The sequence below is a fragment of the Hyla sarda genome, chromosome 12 (assembly GCF_029499605.1).
Source record: "Hyla sarda isolate aHylSar1 chromosome 12, aHylSar1.hap1, whole genome shotgun sequence".
NCBI lineage: Eukaryota > Metazoa > Chordata > Amphibia > Anura > Hylidae > Hyla > Hyla sarda.
The window spans coordinates 62,921,148-62,939,613 of NC_079200.1; the positions used below are offsets into that span (position 1 = coordinate 62,921,148).

General features: G+C 40.9%; 1 protein-coding gene across 3 annotated transcripts in view; it reads left to right on the forward strand.

The window, feature by feature from the left end:
• Positions 1–18,466, forward strand: part of COL9A3 (collagen type IX alpha 3 chain) — a 50,160-nt gene that overhangs the window by 18,312 nt on the left and 13,382 nt on the right. For all 3 annotated transcript variants that reach the window (XM_056548463.1, XM_056548464.1, XM_056548462.1), the window contains exons 3-24: positions 3,554–3,589; positions 3,917–3,988; positions 5,018–5,071; positions 7,258–7,293; positions 8,657–8,680; positions 8,946–8,999; positions 9,604–9,657; positions 10,020–10,061; positions 11,623–11,679; positions 13,205–13,258; positions 14,815–14,868; positions 15,001–15,054; positions 15,170–15,223; positions 15,430–15,483; positions 15,805–15,858; positions 15,980–16,033; positions 16,157–16,210; positions 16,572–16,616; positions 16,728–16,781; positions 17,020–17,073; positions 17,827–17,880; positions 18,238–18,309. In XM_056548463.1, coding sequence (XP_056404438.1) covers positions 3,554–3,589; positions 3,917–3,988; positions 5,018–5,071; positions 7,258–7,293; positions 8,657–8,680; positions 8,946–8,999; positions 9,604–9,657; positions 10,020–10,061; positions 11,623–11,679; positions 13,205–13,258; positions 14,815–14,868; positions 15,001–15,054; positions 15,170–15,223; positions 15,430–15,483; positions 15,805–15,858; positions 15,980–16,033; positions 16,157–16,210; positions 16,572–16,616; positions 16,728–16,781; positions 17,020–17,073; positions 17,827–17,880; positions 18,238–18,309 — 1,140 coding nt within the window. The remainder of the gene's footprint in view (positions 1–3,553; positions 3,590–3,916; positions 3,989–5,017; positions 5,072–7,257; positions 7,294–8,656; positions 8,681–8,945; positions 9,000–9,603; positions 9,658–10,019; positions 10,062–11,622; positions 11,680–13,204; positions 13,259–14,814; positions 14,869–15,000; positions 15,055–15,169; positions 15,224–15,429; positions 15,484–15,804; positions 15,859–15,979; positions 16,034–16,156; positions 16,211–16,571; positions 16,617–16,727; positions 16,782–17,019; positions 17,074–17,826; positions 17,881–18,237; positions 18,310–18,466) is intronic.

An 18,466-nucleotide genomic window follows, 5' to 3' on the forward strand; every position in this document is an offset into this window, starting at 1 on the left:
ACATAATGTCACCAAACTCCAAAAATGGGCTGGACAAAATTATTTGCACCCTTAATTTAATATTTGGTTGCGCATCCTTTGGAAAAAATAACTGAAATCAGTCGCTTCCTATAACCACCAATAAGCTTCTTACACCTCTCAGCCTTCTTTTGCAAACTGCCCAAGGTTTCTCTTTTTGGAAGGGCTCCTTTTCCCAACAGCAATTTTAAGATCTCTTTACAGGTGTCCCATGGGATTTAGATCTAGACTCATTGCTGGCCACTTTGTGTTCTTTGTTGCCCATTTCTGGGTGCTTTTTGATGTATGTTTGGGGTCATTGTCCTGCTGGAAGACCCAAGATCTCGGACACAAACCCAGCTTTCTGACACTGGGCTGTACAGTGCGGCCCAAAATCCATTGGTAATCCTCAGATTTCATGATACCTTGCACACATTCAAGGCGCCCAGTGCCAGAGGCAGCAAGACAACCCCAAAACATCATTGAATCTTCACCATATTTCACTGTAGTTACTGTGTTCTTTTCATTGTAGGCCTCATTCCATTTTCAGTAAACAGTAGAATGATGTGCTTTACCAAAAAGCTCTATCATTGTCTCATCTGTCCACAAGATGTTTTTCTAGAAGGATTTTGGTTAAGTTCATTTTGGCAAAATGTAGTCTTGCCTTTTTATGTCTGTGTAGCGGGGTCCTCCTGGGTCTCCTGCCATAGCGTTTCATTTCAATGGCGACACTGATGCTCCCTGAGCCTGCAGGACAGCTTGAATATCTTTGGAACTTGTTTGGGGCTGCTTATCCACCATCCAGACTATCCTGCGTTGACACATTTCATCAATTTTTCTCTTCCGTCCACACCCAGGGAGATTAGCTACAGTGTCATGGGTTGCAAACTTCTTGATAATGTTGCGCACTGTGGACAAAGGCAAATCTAGATCTCTGGAGATGGACTTGTAACCTTGAGATTGTTGATATTTTGACACAATTTTGGTACTCAAGTCCTCAGACAGTTCTCTTCTCCTCTTTCTGTTGTCCATGCTTAGTGTGGCACACACAGACACACAATGCAAAGACTAAGTGAACTCCTTTAACTCCTTATGGACAAGACCATTGAAATCAATGGGACTCTGCTGCAGCGGAATGTCCGTGTGGAATACTCCGTGCAGACATTCCGCACAAGTTTTGTGTAAACCAGGCCCAAGTCTCTGGAAAAAAAAAAAATCGTAACGCAATGTTACTACAAAAAAAATGAATAAAAAATGCAGCGTGTGAACACAGCCTGGAAATTCTCTCTTGAGTTGGACTCTATGGTTATGTTCACATTGCGGAATTCCCACAGAATTCCTCGAGCGGAATTCCTTTAGTAGAATTCCACGCAGTGAACAGTACCGTCAGTGTGAATGGGTCTTCCGCAAGACCTGTTCACATTGCGGAATTTCAGCAGCGGACCACTCTGCCACTGAAATTGTTCCGCACAAAGAAATAACATATTCATTCTTTTCATTCTTTGCATGGAATTCCGCGAGTACTGCATAGCCATCAATGGTGACGGCGCAGTGCCCCACGGTTCTACCACCAAAGTATTTTAGGCGCCGGCCGCCTGACGGAATCTCCGCTTGCATAATTCCGTGAGCGGAGATTCCGCAGTGTGAACATACTCTTAAAGGAGAACTGCAATGTCGGGTAAAAAAAAAAAAAAATGCTGTAAAAGCATTTAACACTGCTTACCTGTCTGGCCCAGTATTGAAATGCAAAATCCACTTTTTGTGGGTCTGTACCTCCTTTCAGCCAATGTCAAAAGTCAGTGTTCTTCCTGGTTGAATAACTCCTTAAAGGAGTTGTCCGATCTTGTCAGTTTACTTTTGCAGCCTGTTAGTACCGCCGGATGTGGTCGGGAAAGCTTAAAGCAGCCGAAGCGCAGAACTTTCACAATTTGTGTAACTCCCATTGACTCCCTTGAGCTACTCTGTTTACATAAATCCTGGAATAAGGGTCTATTCACACGGCGGAATAGACCCTAACATAAACAGCACAGCTTACGGGTATGTTCACATGTACTGTGTATGCTAAGGATTTCCTGTTGCAGATTTTATGCTTGTAAATCAATGATAATTTACAACATAAAATCTGCAGCATGAAATGTGGTATTACATCCTTTCCAATTAAAGGGAATGTGTCACCTCCTAGATTTTTTTTTTATTATTAGAGTCAGATACATTAAAGCATATTCTTTTTTTCTTATACGTTTCTTTTTTTTATTCTTGTTATTTTTTTAAATTATTTTTGTGCATTATTATGGGGGCTGCAACTTTGCCTAAACTGTTTTAACAGCATTTAAAGGGGAACTCCGGTGGGAAAAAATGTGTTCAAATCAACTGGCTCCATAAAGTTAAACAGATTTATAAATTACTTCTATTAAAAAATCTTAACCCTTCTAGTACTTATCAGCTGCTGTATACTACAGATATACTTTTGTGAAGTTCTTTCCAGTCTGACCACACTGCTCTCGGCTGATACCTCTGTCCGTGTCAGGAACTGTCCAGAGCAGGATAGGTTTTCTATGGGGATATGCTTCTAATCTGGACAGTTCCTGATACGGACAGAGGTGTCAGCAGAGAGCACTGTTGTTATACTGGAAAGAACTTAACAAATTTCTCTGTAGTGTACAGCAACTGAGAAGTACTGGAAGGCTTCAGATTTTGAAATAGAAGTCATTTACAAATCTGTTTAACTTTCTGGCACTGGTTGATTTGAAAACATTTATTTTCCACTTGTTTCCTCCGGAGTTCCCCTTTAAGGGGAGATTTATCAAAACCTGCGCAAAGTAAAAGTTGCCCATAGCAACCAATCAGATTGCTTCTTTTATTTTGCAGAGGCCTTGTTAAAAATGTAATACACGCTCTGATTGGTTGCTATGGGCAACGTTTCCTCCTGGACAGGTTTTGATAAATCTCCCCAATAGTGATTTGCTTTACAGCAGGACCCATGGACCATAGACCGTAATAGACTGGACCTGTCCCATTCAGACGAATTGTGTCCTTTTCAGAGGTCATTCTATAGGGAGGAGGCTGCTGTTCTTTAAGCAAAGTCTATTGTGTGTGTCTTTTATACTAGTGTCACCTTTCACTGCTTTGAGAAGAAAGTTACTGGAAAACTATCTGTACAGAACAGGGAGTCTCAGCTTAGTTTTATCCCTATTGGCCAGAATGGGAACTGCAAGATTTTAGAATGATAAAATATAGATATAAAAATAGAAAATTAGAAAAAAAATCAAAAAAAATTCTTAAAAATATGTTTAAAAAAATCTGATTTAGTTAAACAGGTAATTTTCTGACCAAACATTCCCTTTACCATGCAATATATGGTGGCACTCCGGAGCAGGAGCCCCTATTTTCAGTCACATTCCTGCTAAAAAAAAACCAAAAAAAAACATGGCTTCCAAACAGTAACACCTCTATGAGGGCTATAAGGGTTATAATCACTGATAATGCATTCATGGTAACTTTATCAGACTTTTGTTTTTTTCCCCCCACTAATATCTTTCTTTTATTTAACTTACAGGGTGAACTTGGCCCCCCTGGTTTACCTGGAACCCCAGTAAGTATAAACCCATATCATTTTGGTGGGCTCTTTCTAGTACACAATAGCCAATAAAACCAAACAGAGCTGCAGTGTAAAGAATGAGAAAGAAGGGACAAGAAGTGAATTTCAGACATTTACAGACATTGCACCTAAGCTGTAGTTTGGTTCCAGCTGTGCCCTTATGGCCTGCTATGGGCCACTATTCGGCTACAGTTGGTTCAGTAATTATTGGGAAGAGTTATTGGGATGGTATACAGAACATTGGGCATCACTGCACCTGCAACACATTGGACGCTTTAGACCAGAATTGTCTAATATATCTTTGTCTTTCTAATACAAAAGGGTCCAAAAGGAGCCCCTGGAAAACCAGGAGAACCTGGAAAACCCGGACTGTCTGGACTGCCAGGTATTGATGTAAGTAATTCATTTTCATTTATCAAATCTGCAAAATGTCAAGGGGGTTAGCAGACAGGCATCTTCTAAGTGTCATGTACGCATGGGCGCTACCTAGAACTAATGCTGCAAGAGCATGCTTTGTAGTAGCATATTATTACCCATCTGCTCGACTGCAATATAGTTCCTGGGCTAAACATAAGGCCACGTTCACACATTGTAATATGAACCATAAAACAGAGTATGAAAAATGCCAGTATTTTTGGAAACTGATGTGTTCTATTAGTCTATATAAAAGCGTCTGTTAGTTCATACATTGTATAAAAATAATGAGCATATTCATTATTTGCGTCCGTTATTGAGAAGTAACAGTTGAAATATTAAAATCCGAACGTAAAATGGTAAAAAAAAAAAAAAAACGCCCATAAAAGGTGAAATAACCGGCATTCATTTTTTATAACTTTGCTTTTTTAGAAAAAACTGTCCCATTTTTTACAACTACAAATATGACTTAACATACAATAAGTGAACATAGCCTAAGGGTATGTTAATAAGGGTACATCATGTGCCTTCTGCACAGCTCTCTACGAGCCATGGGCAGTGGGGATGGGGGAGTGGGGATGGGGGAGTGGGAATGGGGGAGTGGGGATGGGGGAGTGGGGATGGGGGAGTGGGGACGGGGCAGTGGGGATGGGGGAGTGGGGACGGCTTCCCTGAAGCTCCCATTCACTTCACTGCTCCTTGGGAACTTTGGCACTGAACCACACGGAAAAGAAGACATGTCACTTCTTCTCAGTGGGTTTTTCTTGCTCCCATTGAAGTCAATTGTATTGGGTTTTGTGCAGTGAAACCCCTCTGTTTTGGATGCAGAAATCTGTGCTTTTTCCATGTTTAAAACAGCATTTCTTGCCTGTGTGAATATACTCTAACACTGGTGTCTTCTTATGGGGCCCTTCAAGCACCAGGGCTCAGATATTACTGCTGCCCTTATATCACCTACAGCTAAGTCCTAGATACATGTCATTGATAACATTTCTTTTTATTTTCTAGGGACTAACTGGGCCTGATGGGAAACCTGGCCCTGACGGACCACCAGGAGAACGGGTAGGTGCACTCTGTGAAGTCTAACATGAAAGTGGTATCAAGGGGTTCCTCATCAAAATGAGATCTAGATTATTTGGCTGATAATGTTCCCAGTTGTTCAACAGGAGCAATAAAAAAAAAATAAAAAAAGCATGGATGTTTTCTCCCAAAACAGCACCACATCTGTCCACAGGCTTGGGGTGGTATTGCAGCTCAGACTCACTCTCTTCATTGGATCTGAGCTGCTGTGCCAGAAACCACCTGTGCACCTGTGTAGCGCTATTACTGAAAGAAAAGGCAGTCATGTCTTACTACTAATCCTGAACAAACCTTTTGTTATTCTTTTTCTTCTCACCTCTATGTCATCCTTCTTTTCTTTTAATCAAACTCCATTTCCACCAATATAAAGTGATGCCATCATCTCCAATCATCTACTTCTTCCTTCTATGATTATCTGTTCTTTTCTTTTGTCATTATCGAGGCTGTCATCATCACTACCATCATCATCATCATTACCATCTTCATCATCATCATCATCACTACCATCATCATCATCATCATCTCCATCATCATCAAGTTCCATAAATCCACATCCTCTTACTTTTATCATGCATTATTATCATTCTCCTCTTCCCATCTACATTCACCTATCATCACCCACTCTCCTCTGTCATTCATATCATAGCTATGATCTGCCATTTAGATCCATCATCTTGTTCTTCTTTCTGCCTTTACCTGTTTTCTGTCTTCATGTTTTTTCTTCTGTCATTTACACACCACTTTCTGTCATTGTTTCACCACTCTTTATCCATCATGAACTTCTACCTTTTTTATGGACATATGTCTTTTTTCGACTGTACTAACTATGTAACTATGTAACTATCATTGTTAAATTTACCTTATCATCCAGTCCAGCTCTATCATTGGATTTTTCTAATTCTGTCATATTCAGTTTTCATACATCACTTTCATCATCTCCTCACCTTCTTCTCTTTATTATCTGTCATCATTATCACATCCAGGAAAAACTTTTTTTATATATCAACTGGCTCCAGAAAGTTAAACAGATTTGTAAATTACTTCTATTAAAAAAAATCTTAAACCATTCAGTACTTATGAGCATCTGAAGTTAAGCTTGTTCTTTTCTGTCTAAGTCCTCTCTGATGACACGTGTCTCGGGAACCGCCCAGTTTAGAAGAGGTTTACTATGGGTATTTGCTTCTAAACTGGGTGGTTCCCGAAACACGTGTCATCAGAGAGCACTTAGAAAGAAAAGAACAACCTTAACTTCAGAAGCTCATAAGTACTGAAAGGATTAAGATTTTTAATAGAAGTAATTTATAAATCTGTTTAACTTTCTGGAGCCAGTTGATATATAAAAAAAAGTTTTTTCCTGGATAACCCTTTAACCTAACAACATTTATTATATCTACATCAAGATTCTCATCATCATCGCATTTCCATCTATTGTTTAAATCACAGTTCCATTATCCATCATGATCAACATTAAGATTGTTATCACCTTTATCATAAAATCATCCAACTTCTTTACACCATCATTTACAACTGCTGTCATTCATATTAAGCAACATCAGTCCTATCATCATCATCCACCCATTTTAATCTGCCATCTCCTACTTGTCTTTCTTCTATCCCTCTATGATCATCATCTTCCTCTTACGTCATCCAGTTTTTCTTCATCTCTTTTTTCTTCTTCATACAATCATTCAGTCTTCTTTTTCCTTCATCTGATGATGCATCATCCATTACTTTGTCATCATTCTATTTAATCAAGTAACATAATTTGACTCCACAACAATAGGAGAATACACATTGTCTATTTGGCAGAATGCATGCAACAACAGAAAGTGATATCCCCCAGGTATTAATGGTCATGTAGATGACTGACCACAAGGTACCCCCATAAAGCAGTGTGACTCTTCTTGGGGAACCCCAGAATCCCACTAGTGGAAAACTATATTATGTGTTACTGTGTGCATATTAGGTCAGGCCGATGCATATAAAGAAGAAGGGGAAGCCACAGAGTAAGATGGGTGATTAGGATCGTTCGTATTGGCTTATGTTGGGTTGGCTGTTTGGTATTTTGTGTGTTTACATGTATGATCATCAGTAGATGAGATAAGTGCATATCTTCTGTGAAAGCCAATCAGATTTAACTACCCTTTGACTTGTGCATCTTGTTTTAGGGAGATTTAGGACCACCCGGACCTGATGGAGCTCCAGTGAGTATTGATATACATTTGAGATACTAATGATCTAAACCACACAACCCCTTGTCTACAAAGTTAGTCCATATTTTTCATGAGTATGCGTGGGACTTGACCAGGACCTTTGAACACTTTAGGCCTGGTTAACCAAGCAACTTCCTTGTATTCAATACATTTTGAGGCTTCTGAGGCTTCACAATAGCATTGAGGATATACATTTTCCAAAGGGAGGGGGTGGGGGGCAACAATGACTAAAAAAAAACAATGACTAAAAGAAAGAACAATTTTACCACCATACAGTGGTGGATACCAGCAATACACAGGCTCTGAAGACCATATAAGTGAAGACAGTGTAGTTACTCCTAGTGACTCACAGGGCACATCATATTTGATCAGAGTCATTTACTTTCCAATTCCATTTGGCCCAGACTGCCATAAAGACTTCTCCCATCCATGACTTATCTCTACCAAACATCTTAGGCTTCCAGTACCCTCCCACCCATAATGCCCCAAACAGTTATAATGCCCATATTGGTGGCCTACACAGAAAGAGTGGGTAGGTAAGTATGTTGGGGAGGGGTAGGTAGTTCCCCCATTACAAAGGTAGGTTTACCAGTAGGAAGGTAGGTGCACCTAGTAGGAAGGTGGGTCCCCCTGTAGGTAGGCAGCACAATAGGAAACAAAAGGGCCGTTAAAACCTTGAACACCCCCTGTACACCCCTGCATTCTTCATTATCCATCATGGAATGGATTCCAGCAACAAAGGTAAAATTCCTATGACAAAAGTTAGAGATCCCTTACCTGTAGGATCCAGTCTCATCTCTAGTAAATAATGATGATCTCCAAGTCAACAGATCTCACCACCACCACAGTCAAAGACAAAGCTTCTCGCAGAGGGCAGCAAAACATTTTGTAGTTTCTTAGTTAAAGAGGATCTGCCATGTTGGATTTTTGGAGCCATTCCTCTATAAGTTTCATAGTCGAAAGGAGTCACCCAAAAGACTCTCCTCCTAACTTTCTCAAAATAAACTAATGGGACCATTTAGTTATGGCAGGGATCAAGTGTGACAAGTGCTGGCCAACAGTCTCCAGTTGCCATTTTCTGCGGCCAGTGACTTATGTAAAGTAGACACAAAATTGGGCCCTCTGCTGGTGCTGCTCATGGCATCATATCCTACCATGTACAGGAAGGCCCAGAGCTTGAAGGCCCCCCACCCATCTTTCTATATTTATTCTCTGCCATTTCCTAAGTTGAGCCGCTCCATTCTCATGGCACCTCTATGGATGTATGCCTTGTCTATGGCACACCTCAACACTGGACCACTTTCGTAGAACTGTTTGTTTTTTTCCATAATCATATTCCTGCTTTTCTTTGCAGGGAAGAGGACCACCTGGACCCCCTGTAAGTGTGATACCTGACTCTATATGTACTGTATTTTATCACTATAGAACAATTTTCTAACTCACAAAATATGCTTACCTTTCTCATGCTTGACCCACCTGTTTTTCCTTCCTTTCTGCTCCGGACTCTGTTTCTGACTTCCTTGGTCTGTAGGGCTTATAACTAGCCTTTGTCTTTCCTTGGTCACCTCCTTGAAGGATTCTCCTTTCTTTCTTCAACTTATCAATCTTAATTGGTTATTCTTCTTATTTTTCCCATGTCACAGGGTCTTGCTGGACCAAGTGGTTTACCTGGAGGTAAAGGGCCCCAAGGTCCCGCGGTAAGTCTTTATCTATAGCTATATGTATGATCTTCAGGAAATTCAAAAATAATGCTATTGCAAGGAGGATAATGCCCAATACTAATGACCTAAAGATCGGTTTCTTCCTTTATCTGGCTGGTGGCTTAGTATTAGTGTTGTTGTACAGATGAAGGTACTAAAGGAAAAATATCCAAGGCCTTACTTGAGATAAGAATTGCACAGGCCTACCAGAGAACCAGGGGAATCCCTGTTGGGTCCAAAAATCTCCTCTTTCCAATATGCGTGTACTCCATGACAATGCTTTTTAAAAGGTCTGTCAGTGGAAGAATGCCTTGATAAAAATACATCCCAATAAGTTAACCACAGTTGGAAATACACATGTACCTGATATGGTAAAGACTTTGTTTTTTTCCCCCCTCTTTTATAATTTGACCCTAAAGTTAGTCATTTGAAAAAAATAACCACCACTTAGGGCAGAATACATCCATTATATCATTCCACAACAATTCATGCAAAAACATATAATAAAAACATTTTGATGGTTGACATTGTTCAGGTTAGCTTTATTCTGGGTATTAAACCATATTGTTTGGATCTAGTTGATATTTGTTGTGTTTTACAGGGACCCGCTGGCCCACCAGGACTTCCTGGACCTGCAGGACCACCAGGCCCTCCGGTAAGTCATACTAACAGTACATCTTTTACTCTACACTGATGATAGGACAGGATTCATGTTTATCATACACAATAGTCGACAGCCAAACGCTGACAACTATTACTTTAGACTCAACCATACACATGCACATTCGGTTTGGTTCTGTTTAAATGTGTTCTAATTGGGGAGAAATTGGGGAAAAGGGAAAAAGACTTTTCTAGAAATATTGTGCATTGTTTTATCTTCTGAAGGAACAAAGGGCCAGTCAACGTTTGTCTAATGTCGTTAGATATCTTAACATGCAGGATTTCAAGTGTAACATTATCTGTGTATGGTCACGCTTTGTCTATTCATCATACAGTCTTTGCTCTCTCTTACTGTAGGGTCTTCCTGGAGTTGTTCCTGATGGAAATGGAGACCTACAGGTAAGTATTTCCTTATTTTCTAGAGCTTGGCTTGCTTGTTGTTTTTTATTTATTTTTTTTTATTTTTTTTGGGGGGGGGGGGGGGGTGTCTCGTTGTTTAAGAAATCCCCCCCAAAAAATAGTGTCTGATTGTGGAAAAAAAACACAATTTCCAAGTTGCCAATTTGGCAGTTCTAACATTTTGCAGATTGAATCTATAGATTTATTTCTCATTTGTCTTATCATATGTTGAAAATATCCTATTATAGTCAGCATCTTCTTCTCCATATAATAACTGGATTAATTACTAGATTATTGAAATGATTAGCTCCCACAGCATAATCCTCTAAATAACTAAATCCAATAACTAGACCCTATCAATGACCAGACCCTATCAGTGACCAGATCTAATGACTAGACCCTATCAATGACCAGATCTACTTACCAAACCCTGTCAGTGATCAGCTCTAATAACCAGACCCTATCAATAACCAGACCATTGACCAGACCTAGTCCAGACCATTGACCAGACTAGACCCTACCAATGACCATATATAATGACTAGACCCTACCAATGACCAGACCCTATCAAGTGGATGCAATTACTAGAATCCAACGACTAGAACCTGTTAATGCTATAATGCTCCTGGCGTCCCTCCTCTCCATGCTGTAGTCTGCTGGTTTCTGAATAAAGTACAGCTGTCACCCCGTGTGTGGTGAGTGCCATCATTATTTATTTCTATACATAGATCCTATTAATGACTAAGTCTATTAAACAGACCCTATCAATTACTAGGTCAAATGACTAGACCCTATCTATGACTATAGACTTAATCTAGTCAATGAATGGATCTAATCAATTATTCTATTTAGTCAATGCCTTGATCTCATCAATAACTAGATCAAGAGTCAAGACCTTATCTATGACTGGTTCCAATTATTGACTAGATGTTATTAATCATTAGATACCATGACAGAATCCAATACTCAGTCCTATGAATCTCATGAAGATATCATCAATAATTCAACAGTAATGTCAGGTATTGTCAATAACTAGATTTAATGGATAGACTGTATCAAAGACTAGGTCATCGACTTGATATTGTCAGTGACTGGATTCAGTCAAAGAATAGGTTGTCAGTGACCGGATCTCATCAATAACTAGACTCCATAACTAGATACCAATAAATATATCCTGTCTATGCTTTCATTCAGTGACTGGATCCTGACCAGATGCAGTAACTGGATCCTATTAGTGACTAGTTCTAATAACTTGGGTCTAGGATACAGTAAGCACTTGGCTCCAGAATACAGTAAACACTTAATGTGGTTGTCACCATTGCTTTATGTTGCCATGTAAATGGATCAGAGTTTTCCTAGTCTTGTCATTATACTTTATGATCAATTTAGGGCATGTTTTATATATGAAGGCTGATTGAGTTGTAGTAGATTCTTCTTTATCCTGCAGAATTAGTGAAATTATTTACATATTCTTTCTTATCTGCAATTAACCGTATACAATGATTGACCTGAAAGCAGTTAAAGTGGCCTTTGCACTCAACCATGTCTATTTCTTCATCAGTGTCCAGCTGTTTGCCCACCAGGACCCCCCGGCCCACCTGGAATGCCAGGATTTAAGGTAATTTACGGAATTAATTGGATCTCGATAAATTAGTCAATAGCCTCTTTGGTCCTCATAAACAATGTATACAGTATTATCTTGTGTACCCATCTCCTGAATTTCATCCTGGAATGTGGCCTTCTCTTCGCAACATTAAAGAGCCATTCCAGATCATTTACATGCAGGCCGGTTCTGCCTATAGGCAAAATAGGCAGCTGCCTACAGCGCCCTCTTGATGGGGGTGCTGCTCTACCCGCTGCAAGAAAGTTAGTAACCAGTCAGCATCCGAAGCACCCGCTCAGCCAGAACCACCGTCCTGTGAGGAGGGAGTTTGTTACAGTGTGTCACCCCAGTAGTAAGGAGATTACATGAGGAGGAGGTTTGTTAGTGTGTCACTCCAGTAGTAAGTTGATTACATGAGGAGGAGGTTTGTTACAGTGTGTCACCCCAGTAGTAAGGACATTCAATGAGGAGGAGGTTTGTTATAGTGTGTAACCCCAGTAGTAAGGAGATAACATGAGGAGGAGGAGGTCTGTTACAGTGTGTCACCCCAGCAGTATGGAGATAACATGAGGAGGAGGTTTGTTACAGTGTGTCACCTCAGTAGTAAGGAGATTATGAGGAGGAGGTTTATTACAGTGTGTCACCCCAGTAGTAAGGTGATTACACGAGGAGGAGGTTTGTTACAGTGTGTCACCCCAGTAGTAAGGACATTCAATGAGGAGGAGGTTTGTTACAGTGTGTCACCACAGTAGTAAGGAGATTACATGAGGAGGAGGTTTGTTACAGTGTGTAACCCCAGTAGTAAGGAGATAACATGAGGAGGAGGTTTGTTACAGTGTGTCACCCCAGCAGTATGGAGATAACATGAGGAGGAGGTTTGTTACAGTGTGTCACCCCAGTAGTAAGGAGATTACATGTGGAGGAGGTTTGTTACAATGTGTCACCCCAGTAGTAATGAGATTACATGAGGAGGAGGTCTTTTACAGTGTGTCACCCCAGTAGTAAGGAGATTACATGAGGAGGAGGTTTGTTACAGTGTGTCACCCCAGTAGTAATGAGATTACATGAGAGGGGTTTGTTACAGTGTGTCACCCCAGTAGTAAGGAGATTACATGAGGAGGAAGTTTGTTACAGTGTGTCACCCCAGTAGCAAGGTGGGGTGTGTCAAAGGGTGGAGCTAATAGGTGGGGTCAAGGAGTGGCAGAATTAGCTTTCACCTAGGGTAGCAAAAATCCTTGCACCAGCCCTGTTTACATGTGGCACCTTTTGAGCTTACGGGAAGTCCACCACTTTTGACCCCCTTCTATAAGTCACAGCAATGTCAACTAAAGCATGACACACTGTCAGTGCACTTCATCCCCCACCACAATGCTTCACTTGCCACACTAGTAACACATTTATAGCTCTTCATGGTTTTAATCTTTCATATTATTAATGCACTGGATTCCACTATGTTGGATTTCTTGCTGATCTGTTACTTAAATGGTTAGAATGGATTTATCACATCTGGGTATTAACTGTCCCATTCTGTTCTTTACAGGGACACACAGGACACAAGGGAGAACGAGGAGAAGTTGGAAAGGACGGTCAAAAGGTAATGCTAGGGTGTTCAGAATTTTCTAGAACAGGCATGGACAATTCACAATGGGCTCCAATGGCAGGTTTTGCCCTATAGCTATCAATGTTTATTTGTTACCTGTGATAACACTCAAATTAGTCATGCATCAAGACGATACATAGAGCAGACCAGAACTCAGTGTGTGAAGGATCTAAATTTTGCAGTAAAATAGGTGGTAAATCTTTGCTGTATTTTTAGTCACCCTGTCTTTTCAAAAAACATTCCACATATCACAGAGACATGTCAAACGTTTTGATCAGTCTGGGTCTCAGCACTGCTGATCAGTAGAACGAGCGAGAAGAAGCATGGTAATGCTAGCGCACTTTACTCCCCAGATCACATTGATCTCCCTCCTGATTCACTGCACGGCCTATTGTAAGTACATGGGGCTATCCAGGGAAGCAGGATAGAGATTTCTGTGAGCTGAGAAGGAAAGCTTTTAAACGTGCGCTTCTAAACGTGCGTAATGTATTGCATACCGTACCTTGTATGGTGGTCCCCAAAGTCAGAGTAACTACGTTCAGGTAGGGTCCCCCAGGTGGGACAGCACCTAGTCGCCTCTCTTCTACTCTAATGCTATAGTGTTTCTATATGTACATATTTAATAATAATGTATATTTAATATAATGTATAGTATACTTACCTTGTTAGCGTCGCAGGACCTTTGGTCATGTGACTATGTTAATTCTTCTATGGTATGTTAGAGGACTTTTGGGGGTCCTTGGGTCACATGTTTACCCATAATTCTATGTGAAGGTGATTGACAGAAATATTGGACCAATTAGCTCTAGTCCAGCCCCTGCCCATATAAAGGGGCTGTAGCCAATTATCGCTCTCTTGGGTTGCTGCTCTCGTGGATGCCGGACTAGCAGGACGGATCTCCGCAACTTTCAAAGACACACTAGGCCAGAAAACCTACCAGCCTCAGCCTAAACTAAACCGTGAGTTCTAAACTAATCACCGCTAAAACTAGCGTGACTACTGGACCGCAACTAAACCCCCTAAATCTAGTGGAACAGTGCATATCAGTCTAAGGACTCTAACTGTTTTCAGCAAAACTCTCCGGTTGTGGACATTCAATTATTCTATACCTCCCTATCGCTCTTGGGAAGGGTGGTGGTAGGACAAGCATTACAGAGGGGCCCTCACCCTGGCGCCACGAATAGAAAGGGTTAACCAAACACCCTTTAGTCACCGCACAGCTACATCCCATATACCCTACTCCCCAAGGCTATCACATTAAAGTCCAGCCTCATTGGGCCCTGCAGTTTCCCATAATGAGTGATAGTTCTCAGGACCTTTGCCCCCTAACTGGGGTTTACTACGTTTTGATGCTGTGTTAGACATTTGTTAACCACATGTGGAGATGGCAGAAACATAAACCTATTAAGGAGATCATTAAGCAGCCCATAATTACCGGGAAAGCCCTTTTATTTCTTCAGTTTTCCTTTGTATTCACATTACAACTAATTTGCTTCTATTTAATTTTTTACAGTTCCTCCAAACGGCTGACTTTGTGTTCTTTTTCACAGGGTGAGGCCGGTCCTCCTGGGTCTCCAGGAATCCCTGGAAGTGTAGGCTTACAGGTAAAATACACTAAATCATAAGCTGAGAAGTGCATGCAGCAGCATCTTGAGGAACTACAAGCCCCAGCCTCAGCTGTAATCAATGTCATATCATGGAACCGTTTTTTCACCTGATGTGTTTTGTCTTTGCAGGGCCCAAGAGGTGCAAGAGGCCTGACTGGACCCGTGGGACCAGCAGGAGACAGGGTGAGTGCTTCATACAATATACAATACATATATTATTTTATGGGTTACTATATATTACTGATATTTACTTTTTTTCTTAAAACTAAAAAATGTGCTGTTTTTATTTTATTTTTAGGGACCGACTGGATTTAGAGGACCCCCTGGTCGCCCAGGACCCCCCGGGAAAGCTGTACGTATGAACTTGAGGCATGTTCCCCATCCTCTGACTGCTTATTTTTCCCATTAGATATGTTGCCCTATATGAAGAAACCCAGCTTAAAGAAGTCGTTCAGCTAGTGATTCCTTATTTGTTCAGCAGAGTTACACTGCTTACATTTCTGATTTCAAAGTTCCTGAGAAAGCATAAATCATCGATCAAACTGTCTGTCATTTCAGGGGGATCAAGGAGTAAGAGGACCTCAGGGATATTTTGGGCCTAAAGGTGACACTGTAAGTAATGTGCACTTCATTATACACTCCTAAACGTATACAAATTTGTGTTCAACTCTCAACCTCCAAAGACATGTACTGTATATACTGTACATAGTGAAAAGACCCTAATGCTATTGAAAACCATCACATTGGTCTAAGACAAGCCCATATATTGACCCTTTAGAGGTTAATTTTGTTGTCCTGTAACATAAGGGACACGTTATACTGTGTTTATGGCCAACAGTGTGTTTACAGGGCCATGTTTAACATATGTGTAAATATGTGGTCTCTCTGACAAATGCAAGATTCTTTAATGCCATTTGTTTGCAATTTGTATAGGGCAAAGCTGGTCCCAAGGGAATGCCGGGCGGTCCAGGTCCCATAGGAGAGCCGGTTAGTGACCCATTGTGGCTGCTTTGGGTTGAGTGCAATGGCTGCCTATGATCAACATGGATGAATGTATTACAAATTTGCCTTAGAGCATTATTGATCTTGGCAAATTGTCTTTATACAGGGAATGCCCGGAAAGGATGGACGTGATGGGACCTCTGGCCTGGACGGTGAGAAGGTTTGTACTGCTGGGAAAGATATTAAGTGATATGGAGAGAGATCTAATTTATACGGGATCAAAATTGAAAAAAATTATCAATCATGACTTGGAGCCATAAGTTTTTGCCTCTTGTGTCTTTAGGGAGATCGTGGAAGACCAGGAGTTCCTGGTGAGAAAGGACCAAATGGACTCCCGGTAAGTAGTTTAGGTTCCTTTGACTCTTTGTAGGGTAGTAGAAGTTGAAAAGCTACTTGACATTTGGTGCTAAACATTGTTAGCCTACAGATTTCAGTAGATGGTGGTGGGGAAACATATACTATAGTTAGAAACTCCAATAGTCCAAAATTTCTATATGTAGTAAGAAACCAGCCAATGGTCCACAATGTCTAAAGGAGAAAGCATAAGCAGGGGAGCATCATGGCAGAGAAATTGGTAATTGAAGAAGCTTAAAATCACAAACTGTGATGGCCCAAAAAAGAATACAATGGGCCACTCAAGTATCATTACTCATAGAGTTCCAACCTGTCTCTTATCTTCTATGTTTCTATTCCACTAGGGACTTCCTGGTAAGGCTGGAACTAAGGGAGAGAAGGGTCAACTGGTAAGTGACTGTATGGATAATCTCTGGTCATCTCATGTATAGTATCGCGTTTGACTAGAATAGTTATATTCTGCATAGACATTAGATTCTTGACTGTTATTCCTCTTTCAGGGCAGCCATGGAGAATTAGGAGAAGCCGGACCCTCTGGAGAGCCAGGTATTCCCGTATGTATCCACCAACACCCAATGGCAATGCATCTGTCCACACTCCTACAAGACAGTAAATAGGTCCAAACTAGGATAACCTCCATCATTCCAACAATCTGTAGCTCCATAACTGACACAAGGGGTCATTTGGCGTCAAGGAGGACTCAAGTAATAGAGTTCAAGTCCTATGCCGTTAAGTTATCATAACATCTTGTGTTTCTCCAAGCTAAGTCATGAGGTTTGTCTTGTGTTCCAGGGTGAAGCTGGACCTCCAGGAGAGAGAGGAGAGGCTGGACCCAGAGGAGGACATGTAAGTGGGTGCAACCTATTTTTGATCTGTCTGTTACATTGTCATGTAGTGGCGCAGCTATGGACTCGATCTGAGGAGAACTTGATCTGGATACAATATGGTTGTAGGATGGGTTGGGTGACAAGTTGGCAGGATGGTCAATAGGGATGGACTGGAGTGCCTGATGACTTCACTGGATGCAAGACTGCAAAACAATGGGCTATAGTTTAGGAGATTTGTATGTAATTGGCTCCACATAAAACTTGAAAAATAGACTCACCATTAGGTTCTCTGGAGAGCTTTAACTCCAGGGACTTCCAGTGCCCATAGTCATTTAACTGACTAATGATGACTAAATAAATTGTCTAACCAAACTTGCAGTCAACAAATTGTTCCTTAGCCGAAGCGCAATGAGACTCATGAGTTATTTAGTTATAATCTCAATGAAGCTCCCAGAGATATCCTTCAGGCCTTCACAAATGCTGTAGAGTCTATTGCAAAACCACAAGCTGTCACACTGTCATTTAGTATGTAAGGGCAATGTGTTTAATGGGGTGAAACTGCCCCTAAGCAATTAGGGTTCACAATAGTTTCATGTCCCAAGGCTCAGTGGTGCTCTCATAGAGGCTGCAGTCACTTCTTCTATGACTTTATAGGCTAAATCAGGCACATATACAAAAGAGGTCAAAACTCCTTTATGTTCTGTGTCATATGTGGTGAGGCTGAACTAGACCATCGCTCTCTAAGTAAAGTTTATTTTATTTATCTTCACAGGGTGGTGTTGGTCTGCAAGGACCTATTGGGGCTCCCGGCGTGCGTGGTTTCCAGGTCAGTAATTCACCTCTTCACAATATAACAGTACAATGTTGACTTCCTATCATATTGACCTCGGAGCAGAAAGGGGAGACAGCCAGAATGTGTATTATGCATTGTATGAACCCTGAAGTGAGCCAGATATGGGCCCTGGATATCACCACTGTCATTGTTTAGGGTTACATGATGGCATGGATACACCACTCTGTCACCTCAGCATGAGCCACACTACCAATGTAATGTGGTGTCCATGATATGATTGGACATTGAAGCAGTAGGGTTGCATCAAGAATGTAGCTATAGCACTTCACATTGAGTCATTAAAATAGTTATAATAACAATTATGTGTTTTTTTTTCTATATTTTGTTCAGGGTCCAAAAGGCAACATTGGTGACCCCGGTTTACCTGGACCTACTGGAATCCGTGGTGGATTTGGAGAACGGGTAAGAGGATTCCTGGTTTGAAGTGTCTTTGCTAAATCACATATATATATATATATATATATATATATTACATACTACTATTATGTCTGCTATGGAGATGCCCCATCTGACATTCTGGATTTCGGCTACATGACATGTTGTATTCTGGTCATGTGTG